The sequence below is a fragment of the Polypterus senegalus genome, chromosome 6, assembly GCF_016835505.1.
Source record: "Polypterus senegalus isolate Bchr_013 chromosome 6, ASM1683550v1, whole genome shotgun sequence".
Taxonomy (NCBI): Eukaryota; Metazoa; Chordata; class Cladistia; order Polypteriformes; family Polypteridae; genus Polypterus; species Polypterus senegalus.
The window spans coordinates 112,503,304-112,521,229 of NC_053159.1; the positions used below are offsets into that span (position 1 = coordinate 112,503,304).

Here is a 17,926-nt window from a genome sequence, read left to right on the forward strand (position 1 = left end):
TTTTTTTTATTATTAATAAATTAGAAAATATTTCCGATATCCCACTTTTACTTAGTTATTCTGAGATATTAAGTGCTTGATGAGGAAAAAAATTAATTTAAACTATTTCAGCATAAGGCTGCAACACAATAACATGTGAAATAAGTGAAGGGGTCTGAATACTTCCTGAAGGTACCGTGTGTATATGTATGTATGATTGTGTGGGTGTGTATATATATATATATATATATATATATATATATATTATATATATATATATGTGTGTGTGTGTGTGTGTGGTCTGTTTGGAAATGTATCTAGCCATGTAATATGAAAAAATCAATACATTTATTGAAGAAGGTACAAGAAACATTGTACACTGAACAATGACACCTCAATCCCCTTCAAAGTAGGCACCTTGGGACCTCATCCAGTTCTCCCAGCATCTCCTCCACTTTTTAAAGTACTCTGCAAAATTCTTTGTTGGAATTGCCATCAACTGCCTTGTTGTATTTTCCTGAATAAAATCGACAGTCTGAAAACTCTTCCCCTTCAAAAGTGATTTTAGTTTTGGGAAAAGCCAGAAGTCGCAGGGTGCCAAATCAGGGCTATAGGGGGGATGAGTCACCTGGGTGATTTGATGCTTGGGACAGACACGCACTATCAGTTGGCGATCTTTGTTGATTACAGCCCATACACATTTAGCATTCTCTGGATTCTCATGAAGCTCAATTTTTGCTACGTTGAGTCTTCTTATTATTATTATTATTAACAAAGTATTCTTGAGTGTAGCTAGTAGACTACAAGAATGTGTAAATAATGATAATGAAGACCGGAAATTTGAGTACTTACAAGATTGTAGCCAAGTGTACTGTGCCACTGTGACATTCTTTTGAGTTAATAAAGCTACTGAGTTAATAAAGCTTTTGTAATAATCATAACCTGCATGCCTTTTTCCAAACAAACACATCTACTTTTTCCCACTCCTGTATGTGTGTGTGTGTGTATACTGTATGTAATGTACTGTATATAATATATGCAGTTTGTACACTTTATACGAACAAATCTACTTTTTCCCACTCCTGTGTGTGTGTGTGTGTGTGTGTATACTGTGTATGTATATGTATATATATATATATATATATATATATATATATAATATATGCAGTTTGTACACTTTATAAGTATGTATAAGCTGCCAATCTTATTGTTGCAAATTTTGTCACTGAATGTTTTTAGGTCTTAAGTCAAAGTCTTTTGTGGTTGGTCTTGAAAATCTATCTTTCTGAATTAACACATTCCTGCAAGAAATAGTAGGATAAAACAACAGTGAAAGACTGATACTTAGTTAGAGCAAGCCTTTGTTGCAGTTGGTGCAGTTAAGTGTTTTGTACAAAGTTTAATTTGCTGTTGAATGACTTAGCTCATTTTATAAATGGCATAAATAAAATTCAAAATGTGTTATTTATTTATTCACATGCCCTTTATCTAATTTTGAAGACCTGAAAAATTCAGTGTAAAGATTTGCAGTAACAGAGGAAAAGCAGGAGGGGAATAAATGTTTTTCATAGAACTATATACATTGAATAAGTGGGAGAGACATTTAAATACTGGCAATCCAGCACTGGTTCTACATAAACATAATTTGTTGAAATGTTGTAAATTTCAAATTCACTTTGTTAGTATATTCATTTAGCCAGCATGTACCTCATTAATTTATCAGTCACTTCAGTAGTTAAATGGCATTGATGGCAACAGCTTGGAATATCAAAATAGGAACATTCAATAATCGTATTCATTCAGTGGTTATTATAATCAATTATATATTTGTGTTCTTTGGCTAGGAGAAATGTCTTTAGGCATTTATAATAAAATAACTTTTTTATTGTTATTAATATTTAGTTAACAGTGGATCTAATATTAATGTACATTATTACAGATCTTTTGGAGATCTACTGACCATAATCCTAACAGCAAAAATAATTTCAATACTGACATTTGCACCTACATTATACTATTTGTTTCCACAATTATAATACTAGGATGTAACAGAATCAAGTTTTTAATCTCCTTCTTTTGTTTTTGCAAACCAGAACAAAGAATTTTCATGAAGGTGAAAAGCATCACCGAGGTAGAGTAAATAGTCGAAAGAAGAGCTTATCTTTGTCACCAGTTAAGCATGAGAAACACAGTAGACACAACTCAGAAAGAAAAAAGAGCTCTTCTCGCAGCCTTCGTCACCGAAGCAGTACTTGGAGCAGCCGATCTCCTTCCCGATCACACTCCCGTTCCCGTGAATGGAGGAGCAAATCCAGATCCCCCCATTCTAGACAAAATGAGTCCAGGTAAGGCTTTTGTTAATGGAAAAAATAAAATTACAGTGGAATTTAATGTCTCCTCTGATGCAAATCTGATAGTACTGAAAAAACAATATTTTTCTAATGTGTACAGGTAGTGAAGATCCGCCCAACTACAGACAGACACAGGACTCTCAATGTCTAGAACATACATGTTAATTTTGCTTTCTTCAATACCGCACACACACAGCGCACAATCCACCCACAATGCTCAGTCCTTTACTTTCTTTCTCCTTCCCTTCAGCCGCCTCCACTCCTCTCCCACAAGCTCTGTCTTCTACCTCCTGACTGCAACTCTCTGAATGGAGTGAGGCGGCCCCTTTTATAATGCACCCAGATGTGCTCCAGGTGCTCCCTGGTGTGGCGGAAGTGCTTAATGGGCACCCAGAAGCACTCCGGGTGTACCTGGTTCCTGTTCTAGCAGCGCTTCCTGATGAGGCGGAAGTGCTGCAGTCCAGGGCTCAAGAACCATCCAGGCACCCCCTGGCAGTGGCCATGGGCCCCCATAAGGTTGAGCTTCCAGGCTCCATGGCCCTAAAGCAAACCAGGGCAGCTGCCCTCTCATGTCCCAGGGGAGGTATTGTCCCTCTCCCAGTCCTTCCATCCTCCAGGCGTCCTGGCTGGCCAGGAGCCCCAGTCGTCTGTCATAAGGTATATATTTAACAGTCAAAATTTCACACTGTCACATGAACAGAGAAAACCACAATCTTCTGTTATTTTCAACAATATATTACAATGTGTATTAAAACTGACAGATAGTGTGAACCATATCAGTGGAATATTTCACAAAAAAATACAGAAAGGTCTCACCAGTGCTATGTAGTAATCTTTGATGTGTCTTACCATTCTGAAGAAACTGTGAATGCTTCCTTATTACCTGTTCTTCTGCTAGGGGCTCTACGAAATCCTACTTCTAGGGTACAGTTTTGAACCTCAAGCTTTATTTACCCCTTGTAGACCCTGCCTAGCCACTCAAGCAGTTAGAATATCTCTCCATTAATGAGTGTGGATTCATCCTATATAACGTTTGGGTCCAAAGGGAACCTTTGCAATAAGGTAGTTTGCTACTGTTTAAAGTTGTGTCTTCATATTGAGAACACACAGGTGCAAGTAACACTAAATTAGCTGAAGTCCATTGTCACCAGAGTCATGGGTGACCTCATATTTGTTGTTAGGCATTACTATATCATTAAAATATAAAGAGAATAATTAGCAAGGATAATGAATAAACACCTTTCAATTTACCCCCAATCGCCATCACCACCATCATATAATGGCTAATGTGAGATATTTTCAAAGTTTCTATGACAGCTTATTAAGAATAAAACCCCCAACCTCCTCCTTCTCCTCCTTCTGTTAATTCCAGCCCCAAATTGTTCCAAAATGTTCCAGAAAATGATCCAGTTGTCTGTTTTTGTGTGTAAGTCCTTCTATAAATCTCACCTTCATTTAATTATTTTATAGTCATCATTTTCAAACACCCAGCCACAGGGGATGCACAAACCAGTGTGTTTCTTCGTGCCAGTCCCAAGCCCGGATAAATGGGGAGGGTTACATCAGGAAGGGAATCCGGTGTAAAATTTTGCCAAATCAATATACGAATAACAATACAAATTTCCACACCGGATCGGTCGAGCCCCGGGTTAACAACGACTGCCGCCAGTACTGTTAGCCAACAGGATGCTGGCGGAAATTGGGCTACTGTTGGCCGAAGAGGAAGAAGGAAAATAAGAGGGGGGAGACATGTCTGGAGGCAGGAGGAGAGGAGGAAAGTAAAGAGAGTGGAACTGAGGGTAGGAACTTTGAATGTTAGCAGTATGACTGGTAAGGAGAGAGATAGCAGATATGATGGAAAGAAGGAAGATTGATATATTGTGTGTGCAAGAGACTAAACGGAAGGGGAGTAAGCCCAGGTGGATCGGAGGTGGACTCAAATTGTTCTATTATGGTGTGGATAGGAGAAGAAATGGGATAAGGGGTTATTCTGAAGGAACATGTTGTCAAGAGTGTTTTGGAGGTGAAAAGAGTGTCAGGCAGAGTAATGATTATGAAGCTGGAAACTGGAGGTGTGATGATGAATGTTGTTAGTGCATATGCACCGCAAGATGGGTGTTCAATGGTTGAGAAAGAAGATTTTTGGAGTGAGCTGGATGAAGTGAACAGTGTACCCAAGGGACAGAAAGTGGTGATTGGAGCAGATTTCAGTGGGCATGTTGGTGAAGGGAATAGTGGAGACGAGGAGGTGATGGGTAGGTATGGTTTCAAGGAGAGGAATGAAGAAGGTCAGAGGATAGTGGATTTTGCCAAAAGGATAGACAAGGCTGTGGTGAATACGTAATTTAAGAAGATGGAGGAACATAGGGTTATGTACAAGAGTGGAGGAAGATGCACACAGGTAGATTACATCCTATGCAAAAGAGTTGATCTAAAGGAGATTGAAGACTGCAAAGTGGTGGCAGGGGGAAGTGTAGTTAAGCAGCATAGGAAGGTGGTCTGTAGGTTGACATTGGAGATCAAGAAGAGGAGGAGAGTGAGGAAAGAGCCAAGGATTAAATGGTAGAAGTTGAAAAAGGAAGACTGCAAGGTTGAGTTTAGGGGGGAGGTGAGACAGGCACTGGTGGCAGTGAAGAGTTACCAGACAGGTGGGAAACTACAGCAGATGTAGTAAGGGTGATGGCAAGAAGGGTGCTTGGCGTGACATCTGGAAAGGTAAAGGAGGAAAAGGAAACCTGGTGGTGGAATGAGGAAATACAGTAGAGTATACAGAGGTAAAGGATGGCAAAGAAGTGGGATAGTCAGAGAGATGCAGAAAGCAGACAAGAGTACAAGGAGATAAGGCACAAGGTGAAGAGAGAGGTGGCGAAGGCTAAAGAAAAGGCGTATGATGAGTTGTATGAGAGGTTGGACACTAAGGAGAGAGAAAAGGATCAGTACTGATTGACTAGACAGAGGGACCGAGCTGGGAAAGATGTGCAGCAGGTTAGGTTGATAAAGGATAAAGGTGGAAATGTACTCACAAGTGAGGAGAGTGTGTTGAGCAGATGGAAAGAGTACTTTGAGATGCTAATGAATGAAGCAAACAAGAGAGAGAAGAGGTTGGATGAGTTGGAGATAGTGAATCAGGAAGTGCAACGGATTAGCAAGGAGGAAGTAAAGACAGCTATGAAGAGGATGAAAATGGAAAGGCCGTTGGTCCAGATGACACACCTATGGAAGCATGGAGGTGTTTAGGAGAGATGGCAGTGGAGTTTTTAACCAGATTGTTTAATGGAATCTTGGAAAGTGAGAGGATGCCTGAGGAGTGGAGAAGAAGTGTACTGGTGCCGATATTTAAGAATAAGGGGGATGTGCAGATCTTTAGTAACTACAGGAGAATAAAATTGATGAGCCACAGCATGAAGTTATGGGAAAGAGTAGTGGAAGCTAGGTTAAGAAGTGAGGTGATGATTAGTGAGCAGCAATATGGTTTCATGCCAGAAAAGAGCACCACAGATGCAATGTTTGATCTGAGGATGTTGATGGAGAAGTTTAGAGAAGGCCAGAAGGAGTTCAATTGCGTCTTTGTGGACCTGGAAAAAGCATATGACAAGGTGCCTCGAGAGGAGCTGTGGTATTGTATGAGGAAGTTGGGAGTGGCAGAGAAGTACGTAAGAGTTATACAGAATATGTACGAGGGAAGTGTGACAGTGGTAGGGTCTGCGGTAGGAGCAACGGATGCATTCAACGTGGAGGTGGGATTACATCAGGGGTCAGCTCTGAGCCATTTCTTATTTGCAATGTTGATGGACAGGTTGACAGACGAGATTAGACAGGAGTCCCTGTGGACTATGATGTTTGTTGATGACATTGTGATCTGTAGCGATAGTAGGGAGCAGGTTGAGGAGACCCTGTAGAGGTGGAGATATGCTCTAGAGAGGAGAGGAATGAAGGTCAGTAGGAACAAGACAGAATACATGTGTGTAAATAAGAGGAAGGTCAGTGGAATGGTGAAGATGCAGGGAGTAGAGTTGGCGAAGGTGGATGAGTTTAAATACTCAACAGCACAGAGTAATGGGGATTGTGGAAGAGAGGCGAAGAAGAGAGTGCTGGCAGGGTGGAATGGGTGGAGAAGAGTGTCAGGAGTAATTTGTGACAGACGGGTATCAGCAAGAGTGACAGAGAAGGTCTTCAGGATGGTAGTGAGACTAGCTGTGTTATATGGGTTGGAGATGGTGGCACTGACTAGAAAGCAGGAGACAGAGCTGGAGGAGGCAGAGTTAAAGATGCTAAGATTTGCACTGGGTGTGACGAGGATGGATAGAATTAGAAATGAGTACATTTGAGGGTCATCTCAAGTTGGACGGTTGGGAGACAAAGTCAGAGAGGCGAGATTGCGTTGGTTTGGAGAGATTCTGGGTATATTGGGAGAAGGGTGCTAAGGATAGAGCTGCCAGGGAAGAGGAAAAGAGGAAGGCCTAAGCAAAGGTTTATGGATGTGGTGAGAGAGGACATGCAGGTGATGGGTGTAACAAAACAAGATGCAGAAGACAGAAAGATATAGAGGAAGATGATCCGCTGTGGCGACCCCTAACGGGAGCAGCTGAAAGAAGAAGAAGAAGATAGTCACCATTTTCAAAAGCATTAGAAATTGTTTTAAGTAGCCTGAGTCATCAGTTCATGAATTTAAATAAGTGCATCCACTATATCTTGCCCCTTACAGACTATATATAATGGATCTTCAACCACTTTATGCGTGTGCCAATACCCTTCTGAACTTATATTTTCCCACTCATATTCTCCAGTGTTGTCAATTTTAACTCACCTTTCATATTCTCCTTGACCTGCCTTTATTCCTTTTCCCTAGACATCACTGTAAGTTCATCTGCTTAGGAATAATAACTGCTAAACTATTTCTGGCCTCCCATTAGAATATCCCCAAATTAACCACTCTAAGGATTTGGCTGTTCTCATTTATAATCTGATACACGTAAATTATCTACACCACATAATAACAAGGCATTGAATTATTTAGTCCAATACAGGAACTTTGCTGTAGTTTTACTTATTTTAAGTCAGAAACTCATTATGCAGAAATGAAGTTTCACTCTTCTAGCTGGTCTTTAACCCTTCTTCTGATTACTGTCACTACCTGCTCTCCATTGGGTAGTGTGATGAGCTAACTGACAGCACCGTCACACATTTTAGCATCACATGAGTCTTGGGACTTTGGACTTAGAGCTACATTGGTTTGGCTGCCATTAATGAGTTTTAACGCTTGTGGTTAGCATGTCACTTCCCAAGTAAGTGCTGTCTAATTTTGATCATATTAATACAAATGTAATCAGTAAATATGAATACAAAATTAGCCAATTATTAAGACAACAGTTCAAATGAAAACCCACAGCTGCAGCACTCCCACAAAACTAAATTTAGGAACCACTGTCTTACAAATGAAATGTGGGCCTTTGTTTTAAGCCTTTTCTATTCTTCTTCTCCTTTATAGAAACCCTTTTAATAATGCTCCTAACAGTTGCTTCACCTACACAGAAATTCAACTTTTAGCCCAGTGTCATATACTACCTCATTTTGTAATGGGGTTTAGTGAATCTTATCATATTTCCTCATAGTTCATCAAATTCTGTGTACCAGGGAGAATTATACCCATCACTGGGGTCTGAGAAATTGGAGGCCAAACTGTCTTCACAAGAAAAAACAAAAGACTTAATGTATCAGTAGTATTTTTTTGTTTGTTTGTTTGTTTTTGTGTGTGATATTTACAGTTTGTGGTTTTTTTGACAGGGAAAAAGACAGTGATGCAAGAACACATCACACAGATACAGAGGCTAGAGCTCGGAGGCGTTCCAGAAGTTATTCCCCAATTAGGAAGCGGAGACGTGACTCTCCAAGTTTCATGGAGCCAAGAAGGATTACCAGGTACATATATATATATATACTGTATATATGTTTTGTATGCTACCTAAAAAAATGTTTGGTCTTCTAAAGGCATGTTGATTTTTAATTGTAATGAATTATATGAAAAGCTATAATAATGTTTTATCTGTATTTTTTGGATTCTTATCAGTTTTAAATACAGTGATATATCAGCATTCTAGATTTTCTTACTTAACCTGACTATTATCAAAGAAACGATAATTCAGCACAGTTTTTTTAAAGAAAACTTAATCATTTGTAATACATACCACAGGCACTTCAAAACAGATAATCCACCAAAAGTCAAGCCTATTCCTGGGGTGGCTGGTGTTTGGGTGGGAGACCAAGCAAAAGCTTTGGTTGTTGCTGGAAGGGACGTTGGAGAGGCCAACAGGACATGTAGATGATATCAACAACCAAGGTCCTGACTCTCTGTAGTTATTAAAGATCACTGGGCATTCTTTGTAAAGAGTAGGGTGTATCCTGATTTCTACAGCTTGCCATTCTAGCCCCCTAATCATCCCGTCTCTAATTGGCAAACTGTCTCCCTCACCTTTTAATCACCTAATAGCTAATGTGTGGTGAGTGTACTGGCTTAAAATGGCTACTGATGCACATTGGTGTTGGTTGAAGTGGCTCCCCACTCTCTATGTAAAGTACTTTGAACAGTTATTATATATTATTAATATATATTTAACAATTATATATTGTTAGAGATTTTATATATATATATATATATATATATATAATTTATTATTAGAGGTTATGACAGAAACAATATTTGTACATTTAAAATGCCTTCAGAATGTGTTGGCATTAATGACTTTGATAAATCTAAACATCAGGTTAATCAGTCCTTAACAACACTGTTAATTAAACGAGTGAAATTTTTATCAATGTTTGCATTGAGTTGGCAGATATCTAATCATCGCCACCACCCCACTACACTTTAAAAGGTTTATCAGCATTGTGTTACTCAAGGTAGTTCTTTTAACACCTTTACTATTCGATTTGCTCATTATGAAGCCTCTATTTTCCATTATATGTTTCTAATTCATATCTTCTTTTTCCGTCACTGCAGAGTCTTTGGTTAACGTATTTATTGCTGTACTATCCATCCATCCATTATCCAACCTGCTATTTTCCAATTACAGGGTCACAGGGGTCTGCTGGAGCCAATCCCAGCCAACACAGGGCGCAAGGCAGGAAACAAACTCCAGGCAGGGCGCCAGCCCACCGCAGGACACACACACACACCAAGCACACACTAGGGACAATTTAGGATCGCCAGTGAACCTAATCTGTATGTCTTTGGACTGTGGGAGGAAACCAGGGCACCCGGAGGAAACCAACGCAGATACAGAGAGAACATGCAAACTTCACACCCATGTTATACTATATTTACATTTAAATTTATTTGCTTAGCAGATGCTTTTCTCCAAAGCAACTTTCAAAAGAGGTAAACAATTGAGTAACATTAGGATAGGGCCTCTTTGTTTGGCAAGTATAATAGGATGGGTAACAAAAGTCGATTGCCATAAGTACATACATTTACAATCATAGATTACAATCCCTAAGCAATTAAACTTAAATAAACTAACCAAGAGTATAACATATTGCAAAGTTTTTTTTTCCTTCATCATTTTGATAGATATTCATAGAACAGATGGGTCTTCAATCGCTTCTTAAATACATTGAAGGAGTCAGTCAGCAGTACTTATGGAGGTGGGTAGTCCGTTCCACCAAGTAGGACCTACACAGATAAAGAGTTTGGATTGAGACTTACTACCAAGCAGAGACATCATCAGCAGGTGCTTTTCCTTGGCAGACCTGAGTGGGAGAGAAGAAGTATAGGGCTTCACCAGTGTCTCCATATATTCAGATGCTGACCCATTGACTACTCTGTAGGCAAGCATCAGGGATTTAAACTGAATTCATGCTGCTGCAGCAGTGGTTCTCAACCTGTAGGGCGGTCCCCCCTATAGGGGGGCACGAAGTAACAAATAGTGGGGTGCGAAGATGTGAAAAAAAGAAAACAAGAATCAAAAATATGAAAAAAACATCTGTTGAAACCAAAACAAATTAACTTAAACTACATTCTGATACTAGAACAATAAATATAGAGTTAGATAAATGTCGATAAAAGTTAAGTAGGTATAATAAAATATGCATCTACATTTCAAAAAAATGCTGGGGGGGGGGTGCGATTAAAACTGTTATGAAAACTGGGGTCGCAAATACTTAAAGGTTGAGAAACGCTGTGCTACAGGGAGCTAATGTAGTGATAGCACATGCGGTTACGCCTGCCAGTAGCGAATTGCAGTAGCCCTGATTGTGCAGATGTTGTACAGCAAGAAAGAGAAACAATAGAAATATAGTCAGAAAAGATAGCTGCTCATCAGTCACCACCCCAAGGTTGGGTAATAACTTGGCAGGTGTTAGCGACAGTGAGCCAAGCTGTACAGAGATGGGGATATGAGCAGACTGACTGGCCGGGATCACAAGAAACTCGTTTTTTGCCAGGTGGAGCTATAGATGGTGGTCCCTCATCCAGGTTGAGATATCAGTAAGACATGCAGAGAGAGACTCTAGCTGATACCGTAATGTCCTTTGGAGAGAACAACAGTTATAGCTGTGTATCATCAGCATAACACTGATAAGAGAACCCATGAGAATGAATGATGAAGCCCAGGCAGGTAGTGTACAGAGAGAACAGTAGAGGACCCAACACCGATCCTTGGGGTACACCAGTGCATGTCTTGTATGCCTTTGACAACTCCCCTCGCCAGGACACACTGTAGAATCTGCCCAAGATGAAAGTCTCAAACCATCTGAGAGCAGTCCCAGTGCTGCCAAGGTCAGAGAGGATGGCAATAAGAATATCAGACGGATGACTTGTTGATAGCTCTAGCACAGCTTAGCTGGTCCACCACAGTCAGTAGGGCCGTCTTAGTCGAGTGGTTCTTCTTGAAGCTGGACTGATTGGTATTGAGCAACTCATTCTGTACAAGAAAGGAAGAGATCTGGTTAGAAACAGCATGTTCAAGTCTTTTGGAAAGAAAGGAAAGGAGAGAGACAGGCCTGTACTTGTTAACCTGGGATGGATCGAGTGTTGGCTTTTTGAGACGTGGGGTTATCAGAGCGTGTTTGAATATGTTAGGGAATGTCTCTGAGCTGAGTGAGGTGTTAATGATGTTTGTAATTGCAGGAATGAGTGAGGGGGAGATGGCCTGAAGGAGAAGTGAGAGAACAGGATCAAGTGGACAGGTAGATGGGTGATTGGAGAGGATGTTGGAAACAGTGGCAGACAGTGAAGAGAATATGGAGAATGATGGGTGTTGCTTGGATGGAGGGGTAATGGATGGCAACGAGGGTGACAACTGACTGCTGATGGCAGCTGGTGAAGTGAGCCCAACTGCTAGTGACCAAGTGATCAGTAAGACAAAGCAAGGGGGTGGCATACATTTAACAGAACAAAACTAGGCAATAAGCCATCAACAAACCAAGACGCAGGTCAATCGTTAGATTTAATACAAAATGAGAAGAAGAAAAATAAACTTAATAACGATAAAATAACTCCACGCACAGGTCGATAAGTATAAGTACAATCACTAAAACAAACCCAAACCAGAAAACACGCAAGTCTTCCGCAACAGATGCCTAGGAACCCAGACATTTCTCACCACTACTGTTGTTGTCTGTGTATACTTCTTAAGGCAAAATGCCATGTACCTATCACATCTTCAGCTGCATGTGTTTTCTTTTACTCAAACTTTTTTCTGTGTTCTTTGTTATTACTCTTCTCTGCTACATGATTCAATATCGTTTTTACTAAACGTTATGCCCAAAAATAGCCCTTGATTTTTTTTTTATTTCTCTGTAGCCATTCCACACCCCGGTTCAGTGATGGTGGCTTTGTAACTTTCTTCAGTAGGACAAATAAGATCCCATGCTAATTTAATTTTATATATTATTACATGTTTTAAAAAATCTAATGCATAATTTCCCAACTGTTCATTTTTTTAATAACTTTTTTCTGCTTACCATTGTATGAGAAGGTTTTTACCTGTTTTAAAGGTATATTATATTAAAATCGTTCTGCTTACTCACTTCTATACTTTGAACACGTCTTATAAGGCTTTTATAAAGCCTTGCTACTTTATAAGTAGTTGATTTATCCATTGATGATTTATTTTATTTTACAGCTTTTTAATCTAGCTCCTAAAATATCCCTTCTATCTTCATTTACTGTAGTAGTAACACAGTTGTAAACTTCAGAGAACAGTTCTTATGGGTTGAGAAGCTTTTACTACACACAACTCACATTATGGTACTGAAAGTAATTACTTATTCATAATATTCTTATTTATTATTACACTTATTTGCCAAATCCACATATATTAATATCAGAGCCAATGCTGTGATCTCAGGTTTCTTTTCTTTTACTTCAATTATGGAATTTCTTTCCTCATCTTAACTATTGCCTTAATCCTGAGTACTCACAAAGATATGTTAAATCTGTGTAATTAGTCTTTTACCTCTAATCCAAATTATGACATCATCAATACAAGACCTTCTGAGGTTCACTTCCTGAGATGTCCATACTTGTAGTCATTTTGCTAAGGGTACCACAGAATTCCTGATTCCTGACATTCCACCCCCCTTTGGAATTTCTTTTCGCATTTTACTGCAAACGGTAACAAGATACATTATATAGTAGTGAAAGCATTTGAAACCAGTTTTAGAGTTTGTTTTGCATGTGTTCATACTTAGTATAGTTTTAACCACACTATTTCTGTATTCCGAATAACTTTTAGCGTTAAACTCTATAGTCTGATGATGACATTTGAGTTATTAGTAATGTAGAGTTGACGTTAAACCATTTGAAGGCACGCATTCATCATTTCAAAGATATCATAGTAGCAGAGTTTAAAACACTGGCATCTGTGTGTCTGCTAAATATCTCGATATACATATTATTATAGACTGAACTGCAGTATATTTTGATGTGTTTATTTTAGATTAGAGAGTATGCGTGTTAATCTGTAGTACAATTTTATTGAGCCTGAATTTCTGAATAAAAATGATGTGAGGCAATGTAATGTTTCTACAGGTATATTCTTTGTTCGTACATGAATGTTTGTGTGTGATTATGTACAAGATACATGAATTTCAAGCATAATTTTAATGTTATACATCATATTTCTGGTTTCAAAATGGTAATAATATTGTTCTAAATGCTGATTAGAATGAAATACTACTTTTCAGATAGCATAATTTATTTTTTCTTCTGTTACCCTTGTCAAAGTAACATTCATTTTTGAGCAGTCATAAATGCATTTTGGGAAAGATGGTGTAATGTGATAACCAATTTATTGCACAAAGCTTCAGTTGGCATTAAATATTTAATTATAATAATGATTATTGATACATTTCATTTATATATGGCATTTCCCATGTTTACTAATCATAATTAGTCTTTTTCAGGAAGTAACAATACCTGGTGTTCCATGAATATGCTAAATGTTGTTTTTATTTTTTTTTTTTGTATTAATCCTACAATAAATATACTCAGAAATGTTAAAAAATGTGCTCTTTTTTCATTAATGTATAGATACTACCTACCTATAAACTGTAAACATTTCTTACTGTATATGTAAATGCTACTATTTAGCTTCTTATGCACTGTTTAGATTTTTTATAAGTGTGGAGATAAAAACAATTTGAAAGCAGAACACTAAAGAAGTCTCTTAAGGTTTGACACCTCTTTCTTTCTACTTTTTCAAATCATCTTGCCTTATGATTTTGGTCAGAATATTGCAAGTATTCAAGCAGCCTGTTTTTAATTTTCTTTTTCTTTTCCATTGGTTTTTCCCTTCTGTCCTAAGGTCTCCAGAAGATTACCAAATGAAGGCTGTAGACATGTAGGCAATGTTACCATGGTAACTGTTGCTTTGCATCAAGATGCTGGTGCTTCTCCCTGAACCTGTTAGATGAAGCACTTAGTACAAACCATCCATCAACAGTACAGTTATTGCTTATTTTCTGTCTTCCTATTATACATAACAAACGAAGGCCTTGGGTATTTTAAGTACACTCTTAGAAAAGCAGGCAAATGAAATATTTCCACTGTTACTTGTCATGGATGCGATGTTTTCAAGTCCAACAATGCTCCTTCCTGCAGGACAATTAAAACAAATTCTATTATGTGGTTCGTGTTTTTGTGAAGTACTAGTATATATTTGGACCTTCCTTTAACGAAGTAATGCAGTACACAGCCACAATATATATTTAAGTGTAAGTTTTTAAAATTTAGAAGTGCATTCCTTTTAGGGGAAATTTGTATTGTCCAACTAAAATTTTTTTAGTTATGTGCATAACAGCTGGAAAAAAACATATACCAAATATTGGTATAAATGGATCCTTCTACATCATGCCTTTTAACTAACAGGGAATTTTGTCCCTTCTGCCCTAAATGGTTCCAGGTGGCACACCTACAGCAGCTAAAAATATATTTAGGGTAATTGTAGGTCTCTGCACTGTTTCCATGGGAGCAGTTAAATTCCCTAACAATAATTAAATTAATAAAAGAAAATAAAAGCTGCAACACCTAAAATATGTTGGGGCCATTGTGCAGTTTCTGCAACCGTCTAAAAATGTAAATCATTTTACACATGCGCGCACACACACACACACACACATATTGTATATATACACTGATCAGCCACAACATTAAAATCACCTGCCTAATATTGTGTAGGTCCCCCTCACGCTGTAAGAACAGCTCTGATCAAGACATGGACTCCACAAGACCTTTGAAGGTGTTTTGAAGTATGTAGCACCAAGATGTTAGCAGCAGTTGTGAGTTGGGGCCTCTGTGGATTTGACTTGTTTTTCCAAAAAATCTCACAGACACTCAATCAAATTGAGATCTAAGGAATTTGGAGGCCAAGTCAACTACTTGAACTGTTTGTCCTGTTCCTGAAACCAAACTGAACGATTTTTGTAGTCTGTCAGGGTGCATTATCCTGCTAAAAGAGGCCAGGGCTTTCAAGGAATATCCTTGCCATGAAGGGGTGTGCGTGGTCTACAACAATGTTTAGGTAGTTGGTATGTGCCGAAGTAAATTCCACATGCATGCCAGGAACCAGGGTTTCCTGGCAGAACATTGCCCAGTACCTCTTCTGTGAGATCAGACCAGACAGCCTAGCCTTTGCTCCCTGTGTACCATTGATCCTTAGGTGTCCATGACCCTGTCCCCAGTTGTCCTTCCTTAGACTACTTTAGGTATGTATTAACTCGGGGGTTCCCAAACCTTTGGACGTCAAGTACCACCTGAGGTTAAGTGAGTTGTGTTGCGTACCACCCGCACCTTGTTGAAAGGGAGGGAGAGCTGTAAGGGGGGGGAGTTTGGGTCTAAACCGCCTCGAAATCTGAATAAAAGTTAAGAATTGGAAGAAATTATGCATAAAATTAATGAAAAAATTTGTGCATGTACATAAATTGATAAATTCCGCCCCGAAACTAAATCCTGCCATCGGCCTGTATGTGACGCAGTTACCGAAGATGAAATGGTATCGGCTTTGTGCTTAGATCTAGTAATTACGATGCGATACAGCGGCAGTGCACGTATAACAACAAACGCGAGCGGTTTCTGTGAGGCAGAGTTACCGAAGACTAAATAGTGTCGGCGTTGTGCTTTCATCTAGTGACCAAAAGCTCAAACAGTGAAGAAGTAGAAGTTGACTTCCGCGAAACGGATTTATGGTAGCGTTAAATGAACTAAATACTGATTCGAATAATACGTTTTATTTATTCAGATGATGAAATATGACACCACACTAAATTTGGGAATCCACGTATTATTGTATTTAAACAGTTTCATTGGTTTTTGCTCACAACAGGCTTGTCATAAAGGGTTTTGCACAGATAAATTAAATTTCAGGGACCGTGATGCGTACCACCTGAAAAGGCTCCGCGTACCACAGTTTGGGAACCGCTGTACTAACTGGTGCATACTAGAAACACCCCACATTACCTACCATTTCGGAGATGCTGTGACCCATTTGTCTAACTATCTCAATGGCCCTTGTTGAAGTCACTCAGATCCTTACTCATACCCATTTTTCCTGCTTCCAACATATCACTGACTGTTTACTTGCAGCCTAATATATCCCACCCCTTGACAGGTGCCATTGTAACAAGGTATCCACTTCACCTGTCAGTGGTTTTAATATTCTGGCTGATCAGTTTATTTTTATATTTACTGTATTATTATATTTACTGCAGACAGGAGTCCAAAACAGAACTAGCATAGGTGGATCTGAGATATAAATATGAAGGCAACAGGAAGCGGAGGGTTCAAGGAAGGCTGCAATTGGAAGTGAGGTCATCAGTAGGAATACTCTGGAGAGCGGAAGTGACTTCAATGAGGGTAGAAGGTTCCGGGGGACTGGAAATGAGGTTGAGTGGCAGTTAATTCGGCTGGTCTGCAGAGGGACAAGAGGAGAAAGCATCAGATGACAGCGCCAACCCCCAGTCCAGCTGTGGTGTGACATTATTTGAGCCCAAAACCAGGTTTTTTTCTAGTGGTGGTAAATTCAACTGCACACATTTTTCAGTAGTTGTTTTATATGAGCAGTCCCTAACATGCTCTAAAGAAAACAGATTTTTTTTCTTGAGTGAGGCATTTTAGAACTCTTTCTTTTAAAGAAGAAAAATTATAACACAATGCTTACCTTTTAGACTTCCAACTTTCTTCCTTATTAGTCGACAGACTTGTCAAAAATAATAAGTTAAAACATGTGATTTCAGTATATTTTTGTGCACCATGATTGCTGTGGAATATTTCATGCCATGCTTAGGTGTTCTAATATCTGTTTTTTTGCTAACTAACTTTTGCAGCTCTGCATCTTTTTTCCAACAGTTATTCTGCAGGAGCTGCACCTTAACAAACTATTAAGTAATTATCTACTGTAATATAATAGTCATTTTTACTTCAAGGAGGTGATTTACAGTTTTTACAGTCCGTGTAATGGAATTTAAAATGTAAAGAACTGCATAAGCAGTGAGTGAATGGACTGAAAAACTCAACTTTATGGCAACTAATTATTCTTCCCAGACAGCACATACAATTGACTTAACATTAAATCACCATCAGGGGTCATCTTGCTGGCAGTATAGGGTCAGTATTAGGTGGGCAAAGCAGAGCCCCTCAAGTTCAGCATAATTAATAACCTAGAGTGACAAAGCCAGATGTGTGAAGAGCTTAGAAACACTGTGACCCAGCATCTTCTGTCTAAGCAATCTTTGCATTAAATGACACTTATCATAGCAGTTGTCATTACAAGTACTTTACAAAGCAGAGACAAAAATAAAATATTACCAAATAAACACATGAGCATATTTTAGTTGATCAACAGGCCAACAAGCCTTCTATATACCATCAATATGTGCTGTCTGGATACTCTCTGCTTCCTAAATTTCTTAACTGATAGAGACTATGCAGTTCTGCACTTACCCTTGCCAGTTTATTCCAGTTCAAAGACTAATTGTTTTTAAGATCTACTAACCTACTTAAGCTCACTTCTCTTTTTTTTACAAGCAGATCAGACTAACTCCTAATAAATTACATTTTTATTTCAACTACCTGCTTTGAGTGCTGGAAGCCATGTTATGAT

The 17,926-nt window shown here is 38.8% G+C and overlaps 1 protein-coding gene across 5 annotated transcripts in view; it reads left to right on the top strand.

Annotated features, from left to right (window-relative positions):
• srrm3 (serine/arginine repetitive matrix 3) overlaps window positions 1-17,926 on the top strand; it is a 474,513-nt gene that overhangs the window by 449,372 nt on the left and 7,215 nt on the right. For all 5 annotated transcript variants that reach the window (XM_039756801.1, XM_039756797.1, XM_039756799.1 and 2 more), the window contains 2 exons: window positions 2,073-2,324; window positions 8,115-8,249. In XM_039756801.1, coding sequence (XP_039612735.1) covers window positions 2,073-2,324; window positions 8,115-8,249 — 387 coding nt within the window. The remainder of the gene's footprint in view (window positions 1-2,072; window positions 2,325-8,114; window positions 8,250-17,926) is intronic.